This window comes from Pyxicephalus adspersus, chromosome 2, assembly GCF_032062135.1.
Source record: "Pyxicephalus adspersus chromosome 2, UCB_Pads_2.0, whole genome shotgun sequence".
Lineage (NCBI taxonomy): Eukaryota > Metazoa > Chordata > Amphibia > Anura > Pyxicephalidae > Pyxicephalus > Pyxicephalus adspersus.
The window spans coordinates 26948343-26971502 of NC_092859.1; the positions used below are offsets into that span (position 1 = coordinate 26948343).

Sequence of the window (23160 nt, forward strand, 5' to 3'; positions counted from 1 at the left end):
TTCATTAGACAAATGTTGATCATAGCAAAAGTGGTAAATACTAAAAAAACAAACACCACTGATCTGTAATGTGACCTATAGTACTTGTCACCAAGTGGTGACCATTTGGCGATCTTCCATCATGCTAACTGGTACATTATAAATGCACGGTTTTTCCCTAGTGGCTGAACTTCATGGAATTATGTCTTTTTTCAACCTAACCTACTATGTAACTATGTAATAGTATAAGTAGTGTAATAGGATTGTCAGTCCATTTATTAACTGGCTTTTACTTAGAAAAATCACATTCCTGTCCAGTTTCATTAATTAGGTGACCACAAAGGAGCTGTGCAGCTTTTTTGCAATCATGGCGGACCCCCATGGTAATTTTTACAAACATGATCTGATTTTTCTATCACTTTCAATCTCTTTGTGGTAAATCAATACTACTCTCTTATGTCTTCACTATTGAAAGATTGAACACTCACAATGCCATGTGTATTGGTAGCTAATGAGTTCTGCAAATTAGAAAAATTGTAATATATAAAGAGGGACTAAACAAGTCCTTGTGTTTTATTTAATTCTGTTTATCTTGCCAGTGCCAAGTCCTGCCCTGCACACAGCACACCAAATAATGAAAGTGTTCTCTGACAGCTCGCCTGAAACCCTCACCTTTGTGTCACCGACTCCGCCTAACATTTTAATCTGTAGTCACCCTGTCACCAGTGGTAACCATCAACAAACCATGGGTCCCGGGAAACGGAGTGAAATGAGAGCTCACTAATCTGATTCACATATTACTGAGATTTCCTAGAAACCAAAGTGAGGTTGAATCAAACTGGGCTTCTTCCAGGCAGTAAGTAATGTATTCTGTTTTATTTAGCTGTATGGTGCCGACAACTGGACAGTGACAAGAGTTTCCTAAAATTAGGGAAAAACAAATTATTCCTTAGGGCTTGGTGTTGAGAATAAATGCAAGAATCAGAATGCAGAGGTCTTCAAGAGCATGTAATGAAAGGCAAATAGCAGCAAATAGATGAATTAGGCATTTAGTACAAATTAATCTTAGTAGGATTTATGGCCCCTGAACCGTCATTCAACATTAAGGTAAAAGGGAAACTGCTAAACCTGCATTTGTTTTGCATTTGACACATATTTTAAACTTCATGAGCCATTTTGATATAGCCTATGCCACTTATATATATAGCCAGGTAAGATTGGATTTGATTGCATGTGGATTTCCTAGCACTGATTGGTATCATTTTAGGGAAATTTGGAACAAGTAGTCGTTCACCATTTATGTCTGTTTTCCTATCTGGGAAGAAGATCTTGATGGGTCTTGGCAAATATGAGATGCAAGAGCTGATATCATGGTGCCATTCTCACTCTTGGGGGTTATAGTTGGCTTGGCTTAGGCTCTTTACAGACGTCAGATAGATGTCAGATGATTGTTGCTGGAACGAGCACTGTACACACAGTGCCAATCTGTTCAATGGAGAAGGGAAGGCGAATGGGGGGCACCCTCCTGTGCTCTCCTCTAATGAAAAGCACATTGGTCATTACCAATAGATCAACAATCCACCATGGTGGTTTGATGAACATTGTTCTACAGATGAACTGCTCTACAAATTTTCATCAAAAATTACCCCAACTGTTCATCCCTGGCAGGAATCATCTGACATTTGTACAAAGCTTTAGACAGGATGTAATTATTAGATTCTAAAGCAATGCAATGGCTCAGTTATTTTCTTTGCTTTCAACTCCAGAGTCTTTAGTACAATATCCACCAGGCACAACACATGCTTTGTACAATATTTATATTTTTGTTTGTCTATTTGTCCTAATAATTGTTGTCATTGTGCCATGCCAGGACAAGGTTCTTTGGCACCGAAGAAAATAAGACAAGCTCCTTTTGGTAACTATTTTAGCCACTTGCTGCAGGTTTTGCTCTTTCTGCACTCCTCCTCCTATTGAGAAATTCAGGGTGGCTGCCTTTCTGACCATCCCTTAGCCAGGCTCTGTTGGCAAACAGAAAGGGAAGGGAAATATAAATTTTTACAGTTGGCACCGGAACTAAAATCTTTTAATAAGGACACCTGGCAGATATCTAGCAAGAGATTCCCTTTACTTTTCAAAGATTATTGATCGCTTGTGTCCAGGGCTGCCATTGGAGGGGGAACAAAGAGTACTTTTATACCGAGCCCTGATCAAAAGAGCATCACTTATGCAATATAAAGACTTTTAAACATGGGGGGCGTGGGTCTAGGGAGTTCACCTGGTATGGAGCACAGAAATTGCAGATGGCAGCCCTGCTTGCTTCCCTTGGAAATTACAAACAGATAGCAAAAATACTACAAAAAATGGTTACAGGTACAAAACCCCTTGGTTGGGAGAGATAATATTGTAGCACTCTCATAAAGATTTACATTTATGTTTTATCACCCACATTTTTTTAACGCCTGTACTGGTTGTATTTCCTTTAATCTGCTTTATTATGTTACATTTACCAAAAAATTGTTATCTTATATCAGGAAAAAAAATGATCCCAACTGGCGGAGGGCCCTCACCCTCTGCAGAAATGGTACGCCGCTCTTCTGAGAAGGCTCAGATCCAAGATATTAAGGAAAGATTTAGTAACTACATCCGGAATGTGAAGTCTATAAGAAATCAGCTAAAACAGGTAAAACTTTTAAAGAGGTACAAACTTCTAAAACTTAAAAAAAGAAAAGGAACATCACAGTATTTACATGTAAAGATGAGATTTTGAGAGTTAAGACGAATATAAAACAGAGCTTTCAGCTTTCAAAAGTCTTTCTTATCGCTCCCAAGAGAAGTATTATCCAGTCTATCCAAAGAAAAAGTGCTTTGGTTGAGTATGGGATTTATAAAATCAAACGTGAACCCATTAAAGTCTCGTAGAAGCTTTAACATTTTAATGTAATTTTAAAAATAACTTTCAACTATTTTAAAACTAAAGCTTTCATTAAAATAGTAACAGTTAATCCTGCCATGATTGTTCTTGTGACAACACTATGCCACTGTCTCACCAATATGTTCTACATTGTAGTTGTGCCCGCACACACACATGGCATGGCCCACTGTTGTCACCATCAGGAAACTGGCCTTGATGTTAAAGAGTGCTTAAAAAGACCCTGTCACTGATGTAAAAAATGAAACACAGAAAAATCAAGTATTTTAAATGCTCACCTGAAGCTGTTTTCCTTCCATAAACTCATTTCTATTTTCAAACTATGAATCAGTTTGGCACAGCCCTCTGCCTTAAAGTTGTAGCCGTCTTCTTTTCTGGGAGACGTTAATTACTGACTGTGCTGTCCCAGCATCTCTATTATTCCCATTACCTCTATACATAACTTTTATGTAACTGCTGGGGGAAGAATGTGGCAAATATTATAGATCTCAATAATAGTCTGACAACAAGGTCTCTTTAATGTCATTCAGTTAGAGTTAGATCTACTTTATAGCTAAACTATGTTAAAAAAAAAATTGTGAACAGGCAGGTTGTTTATTGCAGATGGGACAGGCGATATCCCTAAAAAATTGCAAACATGTACATATGTTTAAATAATTGTTTATATCATTGTAGAAGGGTCATGTGCTTGCTTTTTTTCTTATGTTCTGCTTTAAAGCTAAATTGACACAGTTTTTCCCCTGCATCAAAATACTGTCTTTATACTTTCCATTCATTCTAATGTTCCAGTACATCAGAGTGTTTTTGGCCATCATGTTTTTGAGCTGTAAAGAAAACACACTTTGTAGCCTCTATTGAAACCAATAGTTACTCCTATAAGGACTTAAATGCCTTCAAATGCTTGTTTAAACCCAATGAAACACTTTCAAACATGGTAGGGGCTTCTGTAAGTGATTAAAAAGATTTCCATTTTAGACTAAGACAAAAGTCTGCTTTATGTATCAGGAGCTTACTATCAGTCAATAAGGAATGCTGTGATTGGATTTCAGGTATTTGTTTTGTTGGATACGTATGATTATCCTATCATTGCAGTGATAACTTTCACAATGCAAAAGTTAGAAGCTTTTGTTTTGAGATCTTCATTCTTCAACCATTATCTGCTCAAATCCAAATTAGTTTAATTTCCTCTCAGGACAAAACTCAGTTTCCTGTGACCACTCTCATGTAAACAGTCAGAAGACAATCACATCCATGTAAAAGGTCAAGGTCCTAACACTTTATATTGAAAGCAGGGTTAACCCTTCAGAGCCTTTTTGAATGTATATATCAGAGTTTTTCAGCCAGGGTTCCTCAAGAGGTTGCTTGAGCAATGAGCAATTGGTGCTTCTTCTGTTTAGGTGACACCAATCTTTTTAGGTATTTGGAAAGGTCACATTCTTCCCAATGACCACCATGTTGACATATGTGAGTTGTGGATATAGTAATTATAGCAGGGGTTCCCTGAAATTTATTTTAAGGGTTCCCCCATGTTAAAAAGGTTGAGAAAAGCTGATAAATAAAATCCAATCATTGGTAGATGTAGCCAACAGTGGGCCCTTTGCAGAACTAACTTGGATTACACCAAAGCAGTGACAGGGTTGCTGGGGGGGGCGGGGGGGCCCTGTTGGCTCGTCCTGACAGCACACTTTGCTCCTCCCTATGTCTGCCCCTGAACCCAATCACTAAAGTCTGATAGAAAATTTACCATATTAATGTCATTCCAAAGAAAAAATTAAAATGCACAGCTTTTATTAACATAATATGGAGTGATTTTACTGGAAGGGTTTTTGTTGGGCACTTTTATTGACCACGTGGGGACAACCCCACGTATTTTTGAGAAAGGAGGAGGCAGCATGGTGCCTTCTGCTTATCCCCTCTTCTGTATAGGACTGAGCAGTGCTGTGTGTACAGTGCCAGCTTGTTCTATTATCCATGGAAATGATCGTAAAAAAATCAACTCCAGGGACAGAAATTTTACAGCTTTAGGGGACAACACCTTGTCCTTGTTTGACAGTTGTACTCCCGTGTTGTCACTCTTTCACATGGGCTTTCTATGGAGACTATAAGTCGCTGTGCAACACACATGTTAGACAGACATGGTGCACTGTTGTCACAATTACAAAACCCACTCTGAGAAATGCCATGCAGCAAAAGACAGAAATTGTATTTTGTTAAAAATTACATTTGTTTTGCATAAAAAATAAATGTAATTCAGTTAGAGTTCTATTTCTAATGAAGATACTGGGGTGTTGGACCAAATTGTACTCTTCAGCTGCAGTGTATTCTTCAGGGAAATTAAAGTTCAATTCTGTCTGCAAGTGTTTCCTGGATCACAAAACCTGACTGAGCAGAATTACAAAACTGTTAATGGGTCAAACAGAAACAGTCCAGATCTGTGTATTTGATAAAAGGGATATAGCACAGATAAATTCTTCCTCTGATACCATCAGCTTTTTGGGAGGTTTACCTTCTTCCTCCTGATCTAACCCACACAGCATGAACCATGAAAAAAGAAGTAGATCTCAAAAGTTTTTTTTCTAAAAGCTCCATTGGATGTGCAAACAAAAACTATCCTGGACAATATTCACCCAGACTGTGTATTTTCTATTTGAATCATATCAATATAAAATAAATCCAAATCTGACTAAGGCTTTGCTTTCCCATGTTCTAGTTTCCCTCCATGGATTTTTATTTACCTTGTTGGAGACTATAAAGTGCTGCAAGCTGAGCAGGAGAATTGTTCTCTATTGTGAAGAGTGTCTTTTCTCCCTCTGGCTCTTCTCTATAATCCATCATAACCCAGCAATGTCATATCCCATTGTCGCATAAATCTATTTTACATGTGAATATCGTATCGCTGTGTTCTCTATGCACTGCAAGGTAATTACCTCCACGCTAATGCAGTATAAAGTGATATCATTTTTTTTACGATGGTTTACTAATTGATGAGAAAGTTTAAATGCAGTATAACTACACCTGTGGGGTAAGAAACATGCTCAGAATTATACCAAGGACAATTTCGGGGGGCAAATACCCTACCCGCATGTTTTTGGAGATCTGGGGAGTGCCCAGAGGAAAACCCACATGAACACGAGGAGAACAAACAACCCCTGTGCAAATAGTGCCCTGGCCAAGATGAGAAATTTTGTTTAAGTTCTTCCACACCAAACTCAAGGCATTTCTTGGAGCTGGCTTGGTGCACACAGGGAACAGTCATAATGGGACGGAAAACGCTCTTCATTACACTGTTGATCCAAGGCAGGCGATCCTGTAAAATGGTTTTTGCTGAGGCATCAGTAACCTTTGGAGCAAACTCCTGAAGTCATTCATTTCAAGGGTCACCCACAAACCTATGACCATTGGTGCAGGAATTTATAGAACCATGCATGTCACCACCAGTTGATGTTGTGCTGATTTTTAGTATTTTTAACTGTGGACCTAAATTTGCAGTTGATCAACAGGAAATAGAAGTGCTAGGTTAATGAGCAAACTCAAGCACAGGTAAACTCTAATGTTTAATGACAAACATGGTAAGTATCTGGTGAATCGATCACTTGCAGCTTTGTAAATACTCCTCTATTCTTTATTTCACATGTACAGATTCTGCTGCCAATGTCTCCCACATGTATTCTATTCCTTTGCTAAAACCTTCCTTAGTAACCCACCCGCTTTCCTTAATTACAAACAAGTAACATCAGATTAGGGCACAATGATGAGGTGAAGAGGGTCCCATTATCCCCCTGCTGATAATGATATGCAAACACACAGCTATGGAGCACAATGATTGTTGTTGTCACACCAGATGACAAGTAATTGTGTCTCTTTGTTAGCACGGGGTATTAAGCCAGATTTGGGAAGGATTAATGTTTTGCATTGAACACGTGCTTTGGCTTGCTGTGCTTTAGTCTGTGTGTGACGGTGGGTGGGGGTCTGCCAGTGACCCCAGAATGCAGCCGGATAACATAAGGGCCTCATTATACATGCCATCCTGTTTGCTGAAAAAGCTAAGATATTCAGCGACTTAAAGAGAAATGCCAAATATTAAAGGATATCCATTTTCCAAATCACAATAAACTTGGAATATTGTCTATGAGCAGCCAGATTCATGAATCTTTGTCTCACATGGCTGTTTCTGTTGCATATTGTTTGTTTCAGAAGTGCTTCTCTCCTCATTTTTAAAAGGAGTGAATCTGTGCTTCCTTGGTCCAAATCAACATGTTCACGTTATTATTATTATCCCCTGCAGCAGATTATATGCACTTTGCTTCCGCTAGGAGCATCTAATCTCCCTTTAGCTAATTCATATAGATCTTGGAATCCTTTGTCATAACATAGCTAAAAAAAATACAAAACATCATTTAAAAGCATATAAACTCAATTTAAGTTGGAACTGACTTAAATCTATCCCCTTTAAAGGTCCAGGACACCCCAAATGTCTAGTGCTACTTTCAAGCTTATAAAAGTATCACTCCTATATTGTAAGCTCTTCGGGGCAGGGCCCTCTCCTCCTGTGTCACTGTCTGTATCTGTCTGTCATTTACAACCCCTATTTAATGTACAGCCCTGCGTAATATGTTGGCGCTACATAAATTCTGTTTATTAATAACATTAATAATAATAATAATAATAAAGAAAGTTTTTATCTCTAACTGCAGTCATTTTTCAGATCTTCACTTTAGCCTTCATCGCTAGTACGGACAGCACATAAAGCTTCTTGTATAAAAGTGCCTATTATTTTATATTTATAAGTTATATCATTCTGCATATAAGGCAACCATGTATTGACATTTATAAAGGATTCCTGGAAAAGAAATAGCCATAAAATTCTGATTTCCCAGAAATTCATCAACCAGTTTTAGTCGAATTGCTATCAAAATCAGAACTTCAAGTCAAAATTGATGTTTTTGTGAAATAAGAGTATCTAGTGGCAGGTTATGTGACCCAGAGCTTTCTTAGGCCGTTCTTCCTCCAGTTTTTATAAATGCACATACATTACATCAGGCTTGGCAGTGCATACATTTTTGTTATGCTATTTGCATAATTGTATCAGCAATAAGAACAATTGCAGAATTTTATATGCAAAATAAAACAAGTATAAAAACACATTTTTTTAAAATAAAAGTGTATGTTTAAAGTATACAAGTATTAGGTTTTTATGAATCATTTTATTATAAAGCAATGTCCATAAATTCAGAGATGGCCTTAAAAAAGTCAGACTGATTGAAGCTTTCATAAAGTCTGCAAAAAATAAATGCCTGTAAAAATCTAGATTTAATCCCTTTACTTTAAAGTTGATGTAATATTGTGTATATAAACATAGTTATTTTTATACCTTTTTTTCCATCCTTTGTTAATTGCTAAAACTGCTAATGATAATATTTTTGTACCACGCCTGTATAATACTGCCAATTGTAGGCAGAAATGGTAAAGTACAATTGCTAGACACGAAAAATCGTTGTTACCTTATCACAGGAAGTACCTAAAAAGGTTCTTAGTATCATATTTATGAAAATGTCAGGTTTTAAAATAATGAAACGTGGTTTCAAAAAATGACAATACCCTGTTTAGGTTTCTATGTAGTTTTTATGATCCCTATGATATTTTACTAACACTTGTGTTGCATCTCTGCAATATACCACAGCCTTATGTAGCATTTCATTTATTTTATGTTGTGTGTGGCCCTTGGGTGATACATTTGAGGCACCTTGTGCCTAGAAGGTTGAACATCACTGCCTAATAAGCAGCACAAGAGGTTTAAAAGCAGCCCTTGGTCACCTCTCCAGCCACAGGATGCATAGAGAGGTCTATGTAAAGTCTATTTAATTTTCGTGACAACCCTGAGCAGGAAACATCTACCAAGTGTTCAGAAACAAACTGCATTTCAAATTCTGCTTTAATCTTTGAGGATTTTTTGCTCCACAGTACACTCAGCTAAAGAGGTTGGTGAAGCCTTATTCTAAAGCTCATTTGCTACATCTGCTTAATTGGTAAATACTTTAATGATCATAGTCTAGGCCTAAAATTCACCTTATATGATAAAACAACCAATTGGCCTAAATTAATCCCTGTTTAATTCAATATTATTACATTCTCAGAGTCTAAAAAAAATAAGAAGAGCTTTACAGCTTAACACATTTCCTTCAATAGCAAAAAAAAAAATCCCTAAGCAGAAATCTGAACACATACACAAATAACTTTGCTCCCTTTAGCAAGGACGGAGCTGTTTCTAAATTTTACCAGCAGCACAGAAAACCCCACAGGTGCCATTGAAGTGAAGCGATGGCAGACACGGCTGTCAATTTCATTTTTACACTTCCTATAAACCATGATTGTTATTTCTGTAGTTTTTAGATTTTCATTCTCCGCAAAGAGCTGTAAAGAAAATGTATCATTTTTGGTTTGTTTTTTATACTTTTACACACACACATGTTCTAACTATGAAATATTGGATCAATTAGTTTAAAAGCCCAATCTCTGTTCCTATATTTTTGTAAAGGATACACCAAGCCTGAGTTCACATGGAGCGTCTCTTTCTGTTGTCCTTTGCCAGCAAAGCAGCCACTATAAATTCAAAGGGCTTTTATTTCTATTAGTAGAAAAAAAGAGAAGAAAACCAGGAGGTTTCTGACCCAGATCATGTTTACTATGCTGGATTCTGAAATAGCCACCTCATTTCAGGAGGTCAGAAATCTCCCTTATTCAGGGCTGCAAAACAAAAGTAAACTGAACTGGAATCATGTATATAAAAAATATTCAGTGTCTTTACCAATTTCTCACAGTTTTGTTCATAGCACCAACAAAGCAGGGCTTTCAAAAGTGTTTGGAATGCATGTTGTTGATCTTTTAGAATATTCCAACTAATAAAACTGATTTGCACTCAATCAAAACTTCATAGGGCTCGCGTCCTTTATTTTTCTTACGGACTATGTCCCATGGATATAGTTTGTTAACATGGTTACCTGGATCCAATATTAAACATTTCAAACATTCATCCACAACAGTTTTTTATTGCTGGCGGTTATGGGAACTCTTCTGATGGGAACACCTTCTTTGGAGACAACTCTCTAGAAAAGTAGAAATAAACATTTCCAATATATCTCACACATTTAAAGGGGTTCTAGTCGAACAGGAAACTTTGCCCAGAAGGGACATCAACATCAATAAAAACAATTTTATTAGTAGTAAGCTGAAGGGATAGAACCCTAATCAGGTGTTTTGTTCAGCTACATAGCAAGATGTTTCATTAATAAAAATGATGGGTACCATTTATTTTTTAAGCATTATTCAATATTTTTGACCAACAGGGTGACAACACATCTGCAGTCCAGCATCTTCAGGATGAACTTATCACCATTCGCACTCTGTATGAGAAGGAAATTGGAGAACTTCGGGAGAAGCTGGAGCAGAGCTACAGGGATGGGAGCAGAGATGGGCTTGGTGGTCGGACAACCAATTTGATGGCTGCAGAGTACCAAAGCAGGTAGGATTTGTTACCTGTATTCCTTGCATATAGCAAACCTGGAGTGTGCCTACAGGGAGCACCTGGGGTTCATGGCATTAGGGTTCAAGCTTTTTCTTTCATGTATGTGCACATTTTGAGCCATTATTATCAATCCGTGCATTTCAAACAATCAGTCCTCTCAATATTTCTAATTCTAAAATAAGATCATCAGATCTGACAGTCTCTTTTATCCTTTGAGGACTTTGTTGATGAGATCCGTGTCTTGGGTTCCTAGGACTGCACAGCGGTGGTGTCCTTTATGAGGTGATCCTATTGCTTTGCAATATTTATTGGATAATTATTTGCACTTATTGCATAATTATTGGATTAATATTAATGGTATAGTATGAAGGATGTAAAAGGTGGACCTAGACCAGACAAAGCTGTGCTGGAGCACCCAAAAGTCCCAGGCTGACAGGAGCAGACTAGTGATCAGGTTTATGGTACAGGTAGCTTACTGTTGGTGCATCCAATATATATATATATATATATATGTTGTCTACCAAACCTTGTCTTTATAAAAAATATCCATTTGGTTGAACCGTTCCTTTAACCAGCGCATAGATTACAGACTTTTTTGGGGGATAAATATTTTATTAGGTGAGTTTACTGTGCTAAAAGCTTGCTTCCATCACGCATCAACAAACCTGCCTATCCAGAAAGATATGCATAAAGCTGTTGTGTATGATCTGTAAGATAAAATTTGATTACTCAATGAAACTACTACTGCAAAGATTAGGATAAAGCTAAATGTTTTGTTTTAATTTAAAAGGTACAATCCTAGCAGGTGGACAATCTGATTGCTTTTGACTATTTTCTTTGCTGTGCCAAATAATGAATTTCAAGCACATAATTGTTTGCAGCTTTTTAATTTATGATTTTAGCTCATATGAGTTTATATCACTTTTGGATGTACCGATTTATTAAAAAAGTAACCTGTCCTTTATTTGCAAGAGCAGCCTTCACTAAATTAGGAATTCATGTATATTACAGCATTGTTGGGATCATAAAAATATACTTAAAGTGTCAAGAGTGGGGAAGAGAAGTGATATGTATTCTCAGGCTGGATGCAGATGACATTCTGTCCCAACTACATGGAACAAAGGAAAAAAATTAATAAATATAAAAGTCATATTCTAAATAGAACAGGGGTTCCCACATTATTTTGGCTTGCGAGCTACTTTTAAAATGACCAAGTCAAAGTGACCTACCAACAATAAAAACTTGGACTTTTTATCTCCTGTGCGTGGCAGGGCTCCACGATCTACTTGCCTTTCCTTTGCAATCTACCGGTAGATCGCGATCCACCTGTTGGGCACCCCTGATATAGAGCATTAGGGATACAATGTTCCCTATGATGACAAGGGAAAAGGCATATCCCTGTGACCTCAGTACTTTGTATTGTTGTTGTAATGGAAAAGAGAGAGAGGTGGAAATGGGTTCAGTGTATCAGAGTTTTCAGAAGAGAATTTATGGAGTGAATATCCAAGTGTTCAGTTGATGTTTTGAGATTGCTCATCTATAGGCTGATAAATAGCAACATGTACTGTATAATGGACAGTAAGCTTATCAGTTTTAACATTTTACCAGTTTGATGTCTTTTGTAATGTCATTTGTATCTTCATCTATTACTCAAAATCTATCATCAGAACAGATTCATGAACAACAGATGAGGAATAACCGCTATACAAATGAATGGAGGAAAGCACAGCGAGGTGCCACTCATTCTCCTCCCTCCCCTGTGTGTATAGCATTTTCCCCTTCCCTTCTTCATAGAACAGAGCAGAGCTATGTGTACAGTGCTCCTTCATTCACCCAATTTTATTATTATTATTAATAAAAATAATAATAATAACAATAAACAGTATATAGCGCCAACATATTACGCAGCGCTGTACACTAAATATGGGTTGCAAATGACAGACAGATACAGACAGTGACACAGGAGGAGAGGACCCTGCCTCGAAGAGCTTACAATCTATTCACCTGTCACTATCTGTCGATAGAAACATTCAGAAAAGACCAATCCTAATCATCTTTTGTAATGTCAACATTTTTACTTTTAAAAGTATGCAAATAAATGTTATAGCTAAATTGTGCCATAAAGCACTCAGGCAGCTTAAATGTGGTCAGAATTTATTTTTGATCCATCAGATCTCCTTTACTTTCTTATTTATGCCTGCAAAATTAAACAAATTGATAGTGAGAACTGTTAATTGCTATAATGATTGCCAGTTAGGCATGAACAGGCATAATTTGTGAAATTAATATGTGCAGCTACAGCAAAATGTGAACACCCACAGTAGGCCAGTAAAAATTATTCAATAAGAAACCAGCTGTATAAGGCTATGTAAGGTCATTATTTTCTCTTTGAGGGTTAAGTACTTCAGTACTTTAGAAATTAAAATCAGCAAGAGATGGGAGAAGGAGATATTGGAGTTGTATACAGGCAGATACAAGGATAGTTGTAAATGTACATGATCTGAAGCTTGATATTACTTTTCCTTTTTTCTTTTTGTAATTTTTAAGTTGCTGAATGATGAAAGAATAATGTAGATTGGATAAGAAAAAAAGGAGAAAAGTTTTTTGGGTCAGGCAAAAAATGTTTGAAAAAGGCTACACCAAGCACTGATGAGCTTAAATTAAAGTGGACCTTCCACTAAAATACATATTCTGGGCCCCCTTTATATCCCAAATAAATTGCACTTCTTAGCATTGATGTCTATCCCTATTTTTTTTTTGCTGGGCAAACTACTTTGGCCATTTGGATTGGCTGTGATAGTAATAATAAAAATCCTGCACATTTGCCCATTTTAATTCTGCTTTAAGTTTGTGGTTCTCCTACCACCATCATCACCACCCACTTGATCTACATTGGTGTCCTTTTTTTTGTCACAAAGGTAAATACAATGTATCTCCCCTATCAGAGACAGTTTTAAGACCATTGCTCTTCATTATTGCCAGTAAAATGAGTTTCAATTGACTCCTAATTTGCCGTTTCCCTTGCAGACTTTTGGAGATGAGCAGAGATATTCTAAAGAAAGATGAAGATATTCGAGCTTTACAGATGGTTGTGGCTCAGCAAGAGTCTGACATCCAGTCGCTTAAAGGTGCTGCAATAGCTCCGTCCATACAGCTGGACCTGGCCAAGCAAGAGCTGCGGGAGCTGCAAGAAAATATCATCATGGCCCAGACAAAGTAAGATGCCCATTACCTATCCGGCTCAGATTACTGCAACAGGGCAAGCAATGTACTACAGACTGAGATATTGCAGAATGTAATGTAAAGATACTGTACAGTATATATCACACAAGAGGATTTAGGCAGATGTAAACTCACACACTAAGATCTAAATTAAACTTTAATATGTTGGTGTAATTTCAAAAGTCACATTTAGTCTGAAACTCTCAATATAATACTTGGTGATCCTATCATGACATGATCCACCCAGGAAATGCCATGTAGCCATTACTGGAGTGTAAAAGCTGGAAGCAATGTTTTTAATTTAGGAAAATGGCAATTGTTTCGTCCTAAACAATGCTTTAGCAAACTAAATGCCATTTATAGTGTTTACGTTGCCTTTAAAAGTCTTTGGGCAGTTATTGTGATTTGCAGGGGAAGAACAGATTAGGTGCACTGTAAGCAGCTCTCTTATCTGTGTGTGGGCTGGGACAAGAAGGTGACTGTAGATAACCCCATTACCACTACAAGAGGCATTGTCTCAGATAAAGAAGACAATCTGTGCACTGTCACATTAACCTGTCTCCTTCACAAGTGACCCAGTTTTGGCCTCACAATTCACCAAATAAAAAAATCCCAGTACCATGAATCTACTTCCTCACCCCATCTCCTGTTTCATAAGGAACATACTGCAAGGATATACAGTAAGAATTAAATATATTGCAATGCAAATAATAAAAGCAAAATGGAAATACTGCTCCATAAACTGTATTACTTGTCAAATGAATTGTAGATCACTCCATCTAGTTTTGTGGGTCACATCACTTGCCAAATGCTACCAAGAGGAAGGCCCCGTTAATGGAGTATGCACTTAATTTTCCTCTTTATATGCACATTGCCAAAATAAAATTCATCACTGTTTCCTTCCCCCTAATGAAGAGTTGAACCACCTGGCGTAATTTTATATATCTTTATCGGTGAGATCTGTGTACTGACTTCATGAGACTGAACACTTACTGTGCCAAAATAAGGAGGGGTTCTACCATGCCAGTGCTGTGTACCCATGTCTGCACACCTGTTGTGCCTATTATGTAGTGGGTGATCCTACAATTCTGGTGCTGAATATCCAGGTCTGCACATCCGCTGTGCCCATTATGGGGGTCCTACAATTCTGGTGGTGAATATCCAGGTCTGCACATCTGCTGTGCCCATTATTGGGGTCCTACCATACTGATGCTAAGTTTCCAGGTCTACACATCTGCTGTGCCCAATATGGGGGTCCTACCATACTGATGCTGAGTTTCCAGGTCTGCAGAACTGCTGTACCCATTATGGGGGTCCTACCATATACGATACTGGTGCTGAGTATCCAGGTCTGCACACTTTCTGTATCCATTTTGGGGGTCCTACCATTGGTAAGTGCTGAGTGTCCAGGTCTGCACACCTGCTGTAACCATTATGGGGATCCTACCATTGGTAAGTGCTGAGTATTCAGGGCTGTACACTTGCAGTGCCCATTATAGGAGACTTCCTCTACTCCTGCTTGAGTGTTTTATGCATTTTTAATAGTGGAGAATGTAACGTAAGTAGGAGCACAAATGTAGGTGAGAAAACCCCAAACTTCTAAGTAGACAGGAACAGAGCCCAGATTGAGATGGGTAGATCTCTTTGTTGGAATATCCATGACCTACTGTACAGGGGGCTGTCCCAGCCCACAGGGTTCACCCTTTAACTACACTTTTCTTTAACTGTCACCTGGATTATAAAATACATTTCAGGATAAAGATATTGTCAAGTGAATTTGCTGCTCTGAAAGCATTCATTCACTCCTGAACCCACATGAAACTTATCATGATTGCTCATTAAGATTTGCATGATTAAAGCTTTTACTGACCATCTATATAACATTTAGAGAAAGGAATTGTACCTATATAAAAGTGAAAATCTGCCTTGTATGGAATCCAATTGAATTTGAATACACAGATCTTTTCTTTGCTGTGCCAAACAATAAGTTTCTAGCACATTATTGTTTGCTACAAATTGAATCAGTAATTGAATATTTATTGTTTTATAATGACTGCTACTGGCAGAAAGTGAGAGTCCAGAGTTTTACTTCTAGGAAGTTTCTCATAATAAAGAGGCCTTTTCATAAAGACGCACAGCATTTCAGGAATTTGCAAATGTTTAGCTGTGTTCTAAAACCATGCAGTTCAATGTTATTCTTGAAGCCCACATGTGTGGAAATTCACACACACAGATAATACTCACAATTGTTTGACAACAAAGACCTATATTCCCCAAAAGCAGTAATGCAAGAATAGTGCACACAAACATCTGCAAAGTAAACTCTTATTGAAACTTTGTCAAATCCTGTGTGAAAGGTATAATATGACAAGGGGTGAAAATATGTTCTCAGGTACTCACAGACCAAAGAAGTTAATTCATGACTACCGGTGATCTGCTGATCAGACAACTTTAATACTTTAATTAGCTGTCTGGATGGTTAATGTTACCCCTGATGACCCACTGCTGGGTCACGCTGCCACCCCATTCTGCTCCCCACCCCTCCACTATCCTTTCACCTAATTTTGAAAGGATAGTGGTTCCTAGAGGTTCCTTGAGCAATTTGTGGCTCTCAGGTCAAAATAGATCCCCAATGCTGTTTCTGGGTATCTGTATGGATAGCATTCTTCCCAATGGCCAGCAATGTTACAAACATTTCTCCCACTGACCAATACACTAATGTACTGTGAGCTGTGGATAAAGTATCTATAGAAGGGGTTCCCTGAAGACCTTAAAGTTATTTTAGGGGTTCCCCCATGTAAACAGGTGCTTTATAACATTTCAATAGGGTTTAAATAAGGGCTTTGACAAGTCAAAAGTCAAAGAGACCTGTGAGAATATGTCACAAGCAAAAAAAAAAATGATCATGAAGACTTTCTGTAAATCAAAGTCTGGAAAAATAGTTTTAAACCCACCTACCAACATGTCAAGCCTTTAAAAGAGTATTATCCGAAATGTTTGGATAGTTCGGAGGGATCTGAATGAACAACAAGTAAAAATGCTTTTTTTTCATCTTAAACTGTGCCATTATTGTTCTGTACCTTGATTTATGAGATAAAATACATGTTTTTAGCATTTTCTTGTTCACTTTTGGCAAGGTTTATATGACAATTCATGCAATTCACTAAAACAAGGAGACTATATTTTATTGAATTTTATTGAAAGTTCCCATTTTCATCTAATCTGAAATGTCTAATTTCATTTTTTTGTATTTTAGGTGTTGGTAAATGTAGGGGTGTATTTTAATTTTCCACATGACAAATCTGTGTATTTGTTAATTTAGATTATGAGAATGAATACAAAGTTCCAATATATCATCGTTATCTGATAAACTTTGCTAAAAACTCAACAATTTCCAGGTGTACTTACTTTTTCATGACAATAAATATATTATCATCTATGTTAGATTGGTTTGAATAGATGCTTTATTATCGGTATTTCAAAGTAACTTAAATAGTAAATGGTAATTATCATTACAGATATGAAGAAGAATTTTCTCAGCGTTTAACCCTTCAGGACCAGGTACAGAAGCTGACACATCACATGGAAGATATAAAACAGATACACATGAAGGTGAGGAGTCATATGACACCTTAAGTTCAATTTTTTTAATCCGTTTTACTAATGCAAGGCATAAGACCTGATTTATTAAATATCTTCATAACTGGAGAATATAGACTATAATGGGTGAACCTGGCTGATCCAGCAAATTTGTAATGGATTTTTTAAAAGTAATTTGCTAATAATTGACAAATGTTTTCAGTCCTAGACTAAATCCATTCCAGGTTTGCTGGTATGCCAGAATCTAGGGAACTACTAGGCTATGTGTTTTTTTCTCAAAGTTGTTTTTTGATCAATATTACAATCCAAATGGATGCTTGTGACCGACTATATATATGTTCAATTTACCATTTACTAGTGCAAAAAAATATCTAAATTAACATCAATTGCACCATGATATCTAATTGAAATATAGATATAAAATGTATATATCTCCCTTAGCCTTTCCTATCCCAGCATTGGGATGTATTAGATCCTGAGAGTAATGTGTAGAGACTTCACCCCATAATCTCATCCCACATCAGCAACAACCAAATTACATGTTTCCAGCACATTTTGAATGTATCATATCACTTTGGTTTGCTAATAATCATACACAGGACTCATTTTGTGCAAATAACATTTTCCATTGCAATTTTTAGGCCAAGCTTTTCAGCACCTTTGCATATAAATAGTATTAGATCACAATGGAGCCCACATTAACCTTTGTGTAATGAAACTGCTTTCTCCATAATGAGTGCATTTTTCTTCAGTTACAGTATTTCTTGTAGTCACGTTTCTAATCTCTTATTTGCCTTACTGTGCATGGGCAAAAGGTAGGTTTATGTTAAATGTGAACTACAGTATATGACCAAAAGTAAGTGGACACCTGATCATCACTACCATGGTCACTAAAGAGCAACTAAATCCATGCAGCTCACCTGTCTGTGTGCTGTGCCAGGCTCCATCATCTTAATTCTTCTACTCCCGGATAACCTTTAACCACTCAGCGATCAGGCAGGTATGACACATTATTGTAGATTAGACATTGCCTGTCCCTTTGTGCAATAATGACCTGCCTAATCATAACTAACTAACTTAAAATTGGAATTTTAGTTTGAATTTAATATGGAGCACCCCCCCAATCACTTGGCTTTAACAACCTTCTCGCTTTTGGAATGTACCTGTGGGAATCTGTGCCTTTTGTCAGGTTGAGTACTGATGTTGATTGAGAAGACCTGGACTGAAGTCAGCAATTTACCAGGGCTGAGTTCCTCTAAACTCAACCCATCAAATCATGTCTTTATGAAGCTGGCTTTGTACACATTGGCTTAACCATGCAAATACAAAACAGTTTTCTGGAACCTGTTGGGCCTGATTTATTAAAGCTCTTCAAGACTGAAGAACATATGCTATCATACGAGAACCTGGTTAAATCAACAACCTTGGAATTGATTTCTTAAAATCATTTTGTATTATCTGGGCCCTATCCATTCCAGGTTTGCTAAATCTCCCATGATAGGCTAGCTTTTTCAGTCATGGAGAGCTTTAATAAATGAGGCCCAATGTTTTAAGAGTACAATTATGTAAAATGCCTGCTGTATGTATCATTATTACCAGTTCTCTTCAACAGAAACACCTAAACCCAGGTATTTGAATGGCTGTACATATACATACAATATATGAAATGTGATGGTCAGGTGTCTGCAAACTTTTGGCCATAAAGTGGATATCAAGATAATGTTTTTTCTAAGGCCCAAAACACTTCTTTATTTTTACCTCTTGTATTCATTTATATGACTTGTATATCATATTGCACATTGAGGATCCCAAACAGTCCCCAGTGCTGCACAGCCACCACCTGACACGGATAGAGACGTCGTATTAATTCCCATTGGGCTGACATTTACTGATGCATTCATTTGAAAGCTTTTAAGAGTTTAATCTCCCAGCGGAGGGATGAGTTCAGAGATAATTAAAACCTTCAATATGGAATGACTATCTTGGAATGCTGTTTGATTCCCAACGCCTTTATAAAGATCAGTCTGAAAAGAACCTGTGCATTTCCTAACATACTAAAGCATATTCAAACCCAGAAACAAAAATGTCATATAATTTAGCTTACTCGTTCATAGATATAATGGCTGTTTTATCTTCCCCTGTGAATCAACATTTCCTGTCGTAGGGTGAAAACACTTACCATACTGTAGATATAAATAACAACTTTGTCAACCTAGGACAGAAAGTGTTTTCTCACTTTATCTCCATAACATATAAATAATAGACGTTCATTGTTAAGGGATTACATATTCCTTAAGAGGTCAAACTATCCTCCAATATTATCTTATTCAATTAAAATATTAATTAGTAATAGTAATAATTAAGCCCTAGGAGCAGCAATTATAACTAATCTTCATCCCTCCAAGAAAAATCATTCTCTCTGTGGCTTCTTTGCCTGACAAGAAAAAAGGTCACATATATGGTGATTGTAGGACAATGTCCCCTATTAAATAAGAATATGATATTGCTGCAGTCATTATCACTGTGTGCCTCTGTTTTATTGTACAACAGGAACTATTCTGTAATTCTGTGCTCTATCCTTAAAAACCTTATGCCTTCTTCTCCCTCTCTTTCCTAGATCTTACATTTCTGCACACTGCAAGCATTATTCCTGGACATGGTCCTGGTGGAAAAGTTATGTTTGTAGCCAGGAATAGGTAGCTTGGCTTTCAAGAAGCAATGAAAGAAGCGTAAATAAGGGCTGATACAATATAAGGGTACTTAAGAGAATGAGACCAAGTGACCCTCTGGATGGGGGTAGCTCTAATAACATCCTTTGTGTAAAACAAACCCAGCCTGATGATCACTTTAATAATATTAACATTGCAATGAGTGTAAATGTTACCAGCCGGACCAGTGAAATACCATCAAGCTTAGATAAGTAGGATTTATTTTATGTGACAGGTTTCCTTTAACATTTAACTTGAGGCAAGCAGCTAATACACAGAGAAATATATTAAAAGGGAGTGTTGTTACCTCTCAATAGATTTGTATTTCACAACCAGTCCTGTGATTTACTCTGCAATACAATAGTCAGGCAGAGCCAGAGACTTGTGTATATCCTACTGCTGATTATTATTTCCTAGAGGTCTTGTTCTTCCCCAAAATGTTTTTGGGGCTTCTCCCTCTTTCGGTGCTACACAGGGATCATAGGAGGCTCATAACTAATTCAAATATGAATACTGCTTGCAAAAATTGCTTTTAATATATTAATAAAAAGAGAGCAGCATTTATGTGTACTTTTTTTGACCGCCATATGCATTTCATGTTCCATTGGTTTGACCACTTGCAGGAGACGCAGGAGCTGAGAGCTCAGATCGCCCAATCCCAAGCACTTGTGTTACAGCTGGAAGATGAGCTGCGCTCTGTTAGCCGAGGGGGCCCGGCGCTGGTGGAGGCCGTGCAGAGAATACAGGAGGCCAGTGAGGCAGAAGTAAAACGTCTACACAGCGAAACAGAAAGCGCCTATAACCAGAATGTAAGTGTCAAACGTGTTTACAATGGGAGGGAGTGTACTGAATGCAGAATAATGAGCCGCTTATTAATAATAATGAGCCATTTGTGATATGGTACTGGGACAGAACTACCAATCTGCCTGCACTGTGCTTAGGGTAGACAATGGCCCTGATTTATTAAAGTTCTCCAAGGCTGGAAAGAATACATTTTCATCAGTGAAGCTGGGTGGACCAGCATAGCTAAAATGGATCTGGTCCAGGATTGAAAACATTTGCTAACAAATAGTCTGACTTTAAGGAAATCCATTACAGGTTTGCTAGATCACCCAGCTTCACTGATGAACGTGTATTCTCTCCAGCCTTGGAGAACTTTAATAAATCAGGGCCAATGTGTCCTATAGGTAAAGATGCACCCAATGGTGAGGATTTAATAATATTAATAATATTAAAATTGGCATTGTGTCCTATTGCTCATGGAGATCAGACAGATATCCTCTGTCTTTTCATTTATGACCAGCCCAAGCCACTTAAAGTGGACCTCGTGGTAACTGTACAAGTCTGCATGAACAAAGCTTGACATATCAGAATACACAGCAAGAATATCACTTTTTTAAAACAGTTTTCATTAGGAAGCCACTCTTTAGCTTCAGTCCAGTGACTTTGCTTAGGCTGCGATGATGTCATCTTTCTGCTGCATGCAGGAAGAGACATTATCTCAGTCTCCTTTCTCCCAGTATCAGACTTTGATATTGTAAATTTTTAACAAATTACAAGGCTGTAGCATGGGCTGCTCTGTATCGGACATTTGGAAAGGCAGCCAAGAACTGCACCAGGATTTACATGATTCATCTGTGAGTTGTTATCTCAGTCCAGGGAGTCGCTGAACAATGACTTAAGAGAGACAGATCCATCCCACTGGAGAAAAAAACAACTGAAAGCATTTAGGTCACCTTGATATAGCTAGACCAGGCTTCCAGCTACTTATGGTGTATGCCTCAACCTGGGGAGAATCTCTGCCTGTACAACAATAGTAATTTGGATTTAAAGGCCCCTATATGGAGACATCTTGGGGCTGATTTGCAAAATAAAATTAGCCCGTTCACCTATTAAGGTGAATCATCACTTTGCAAGGGATTCACCCAACTTATTGTATATGGTGATAGTTGACTTTGCAAAGAAAACTTGATCATTTGCACGGAACTGTAAAAAAGAACAGGATATTTTCCTGCAGCTGTTTGGATGGTTTAAGACCGCAAAGCTGTCGCTGTAATTAAAAGTGTTCCCTGGAAATGGCCTTTTATTCGGTTTGACAAGTAAAGCAGTGAATCTGACATTCCCTGATGGGAATTCTTCCAGGTACATGTATTTCAGCAGCAGTAACTGATTCTCTACCAGGAACTGTTTCCGGTAATGTCAGATTCGGTGCTTTATAAATATAGATCTAAGAATACATGTCCATTTAATACCTTCCTGTACACAGGGTGACAACACTTATCATTCAGAACACTGTTGTTACCTTATTATTAAAAGTTAAAAATAACCTACTGGCAGGATCAACAGGTAACAAACTGTTACAGGAAGGGCTAAGAACAGCAGAAACTGCTTTGATAATACATTGCACAGGCAGCGTCTTATATGTCACTTCTACTTGAAATCTTTTCTGCTGCGTTTTGCCCTTCCCACCCTTTTTACAGTGACAGTTACACAGGTCGGCATATAAATGACCCTTTTGATAGGTTCACGGGCTGCGTCGTGCTCCCCTCTGGAGAAGAGTCAATTATTTATATATGTCAGTGTATGAGCAGCACAAGGAGCCCTTCCCTATAGACTGACAGCCAGGCTGCTAATTTTAGCTCCTTCTGATTTCCCATGAAGCTAAGTTATGTACGATCGATGGAGTCATACAAAGCAGGGTTGGCCCCTTCCATATAGTAGATAAACTGTACAACTGCATTGTGCACCCTCCTGCTGCTTAATAGATGGAGGCGATAAAGGGAGGGAACAGGAAAATGGATGAGAGCGCCGATCTTGCCAACACGCGCCCTTGGCTTTGCTGTGCCAATGTTTCTAATAAGGATGAAGATTTAACCATCTGAAGCACAGTGTACCTCTCTGATATTGGGGAACAATTTCCCTATTTATGTCTCTTACGTTTATTACTCTATACTCTTACAAGAGTATAGTCTTTATTTAATAAAAATGCACCATCCTTAATCTGTAATCCAGTGTTTTCATCTAGGCTTAGATCATGTCTTTAGTCTGCTTCATGCAGGAGCAAAGCCGCATACACTAGTACAATTATAGTATAGACTAAGGACTGCACGGTGCATGAACGAGTGGTGTACATACAGCACTGTTCTGCTCTATGGAGAGGGGAGGGGGAGAACGACGGAGCAGCACCCTGCTGTGCGCTC

General features: G+C 37.8%; 1 protein-coding gene across 1 annotated transcript in view; it reads left to right on the forward strand.

Annotated features, from left to right (window-relative positions):
• Positions 1–684: 684 nt before the first annotated feature.
• Positions 685–23160, forward strand: part of LOC140322383 (vimentin-like) — a 63272-nt gene continuing 40796 nt past the window's right edge. Inside the window, exons 1-6 of the mRNA XM_072398957.1 lie at positions 685–835; positions 2511–2659; positions 10252–10427; positions 13458–13646; positions 17171–17264; positions 20584–20769. Coding sequence (XP_072255058.1) covers positions 2519–2659; positions 10252–10427; positions 13458–13646; positions 17171–17264; positions 20584–20769 — 786 coding nt within the window. The 5' untranslated portion in view covers positions 685–835; positions 2511–2518. The remainder of the gene's footprint in view (positions 836–2510; positions 2660–10251; positions 10428–13457; positions 13647–17170; positions 17265–20583; positions 20770–23160) is intronic.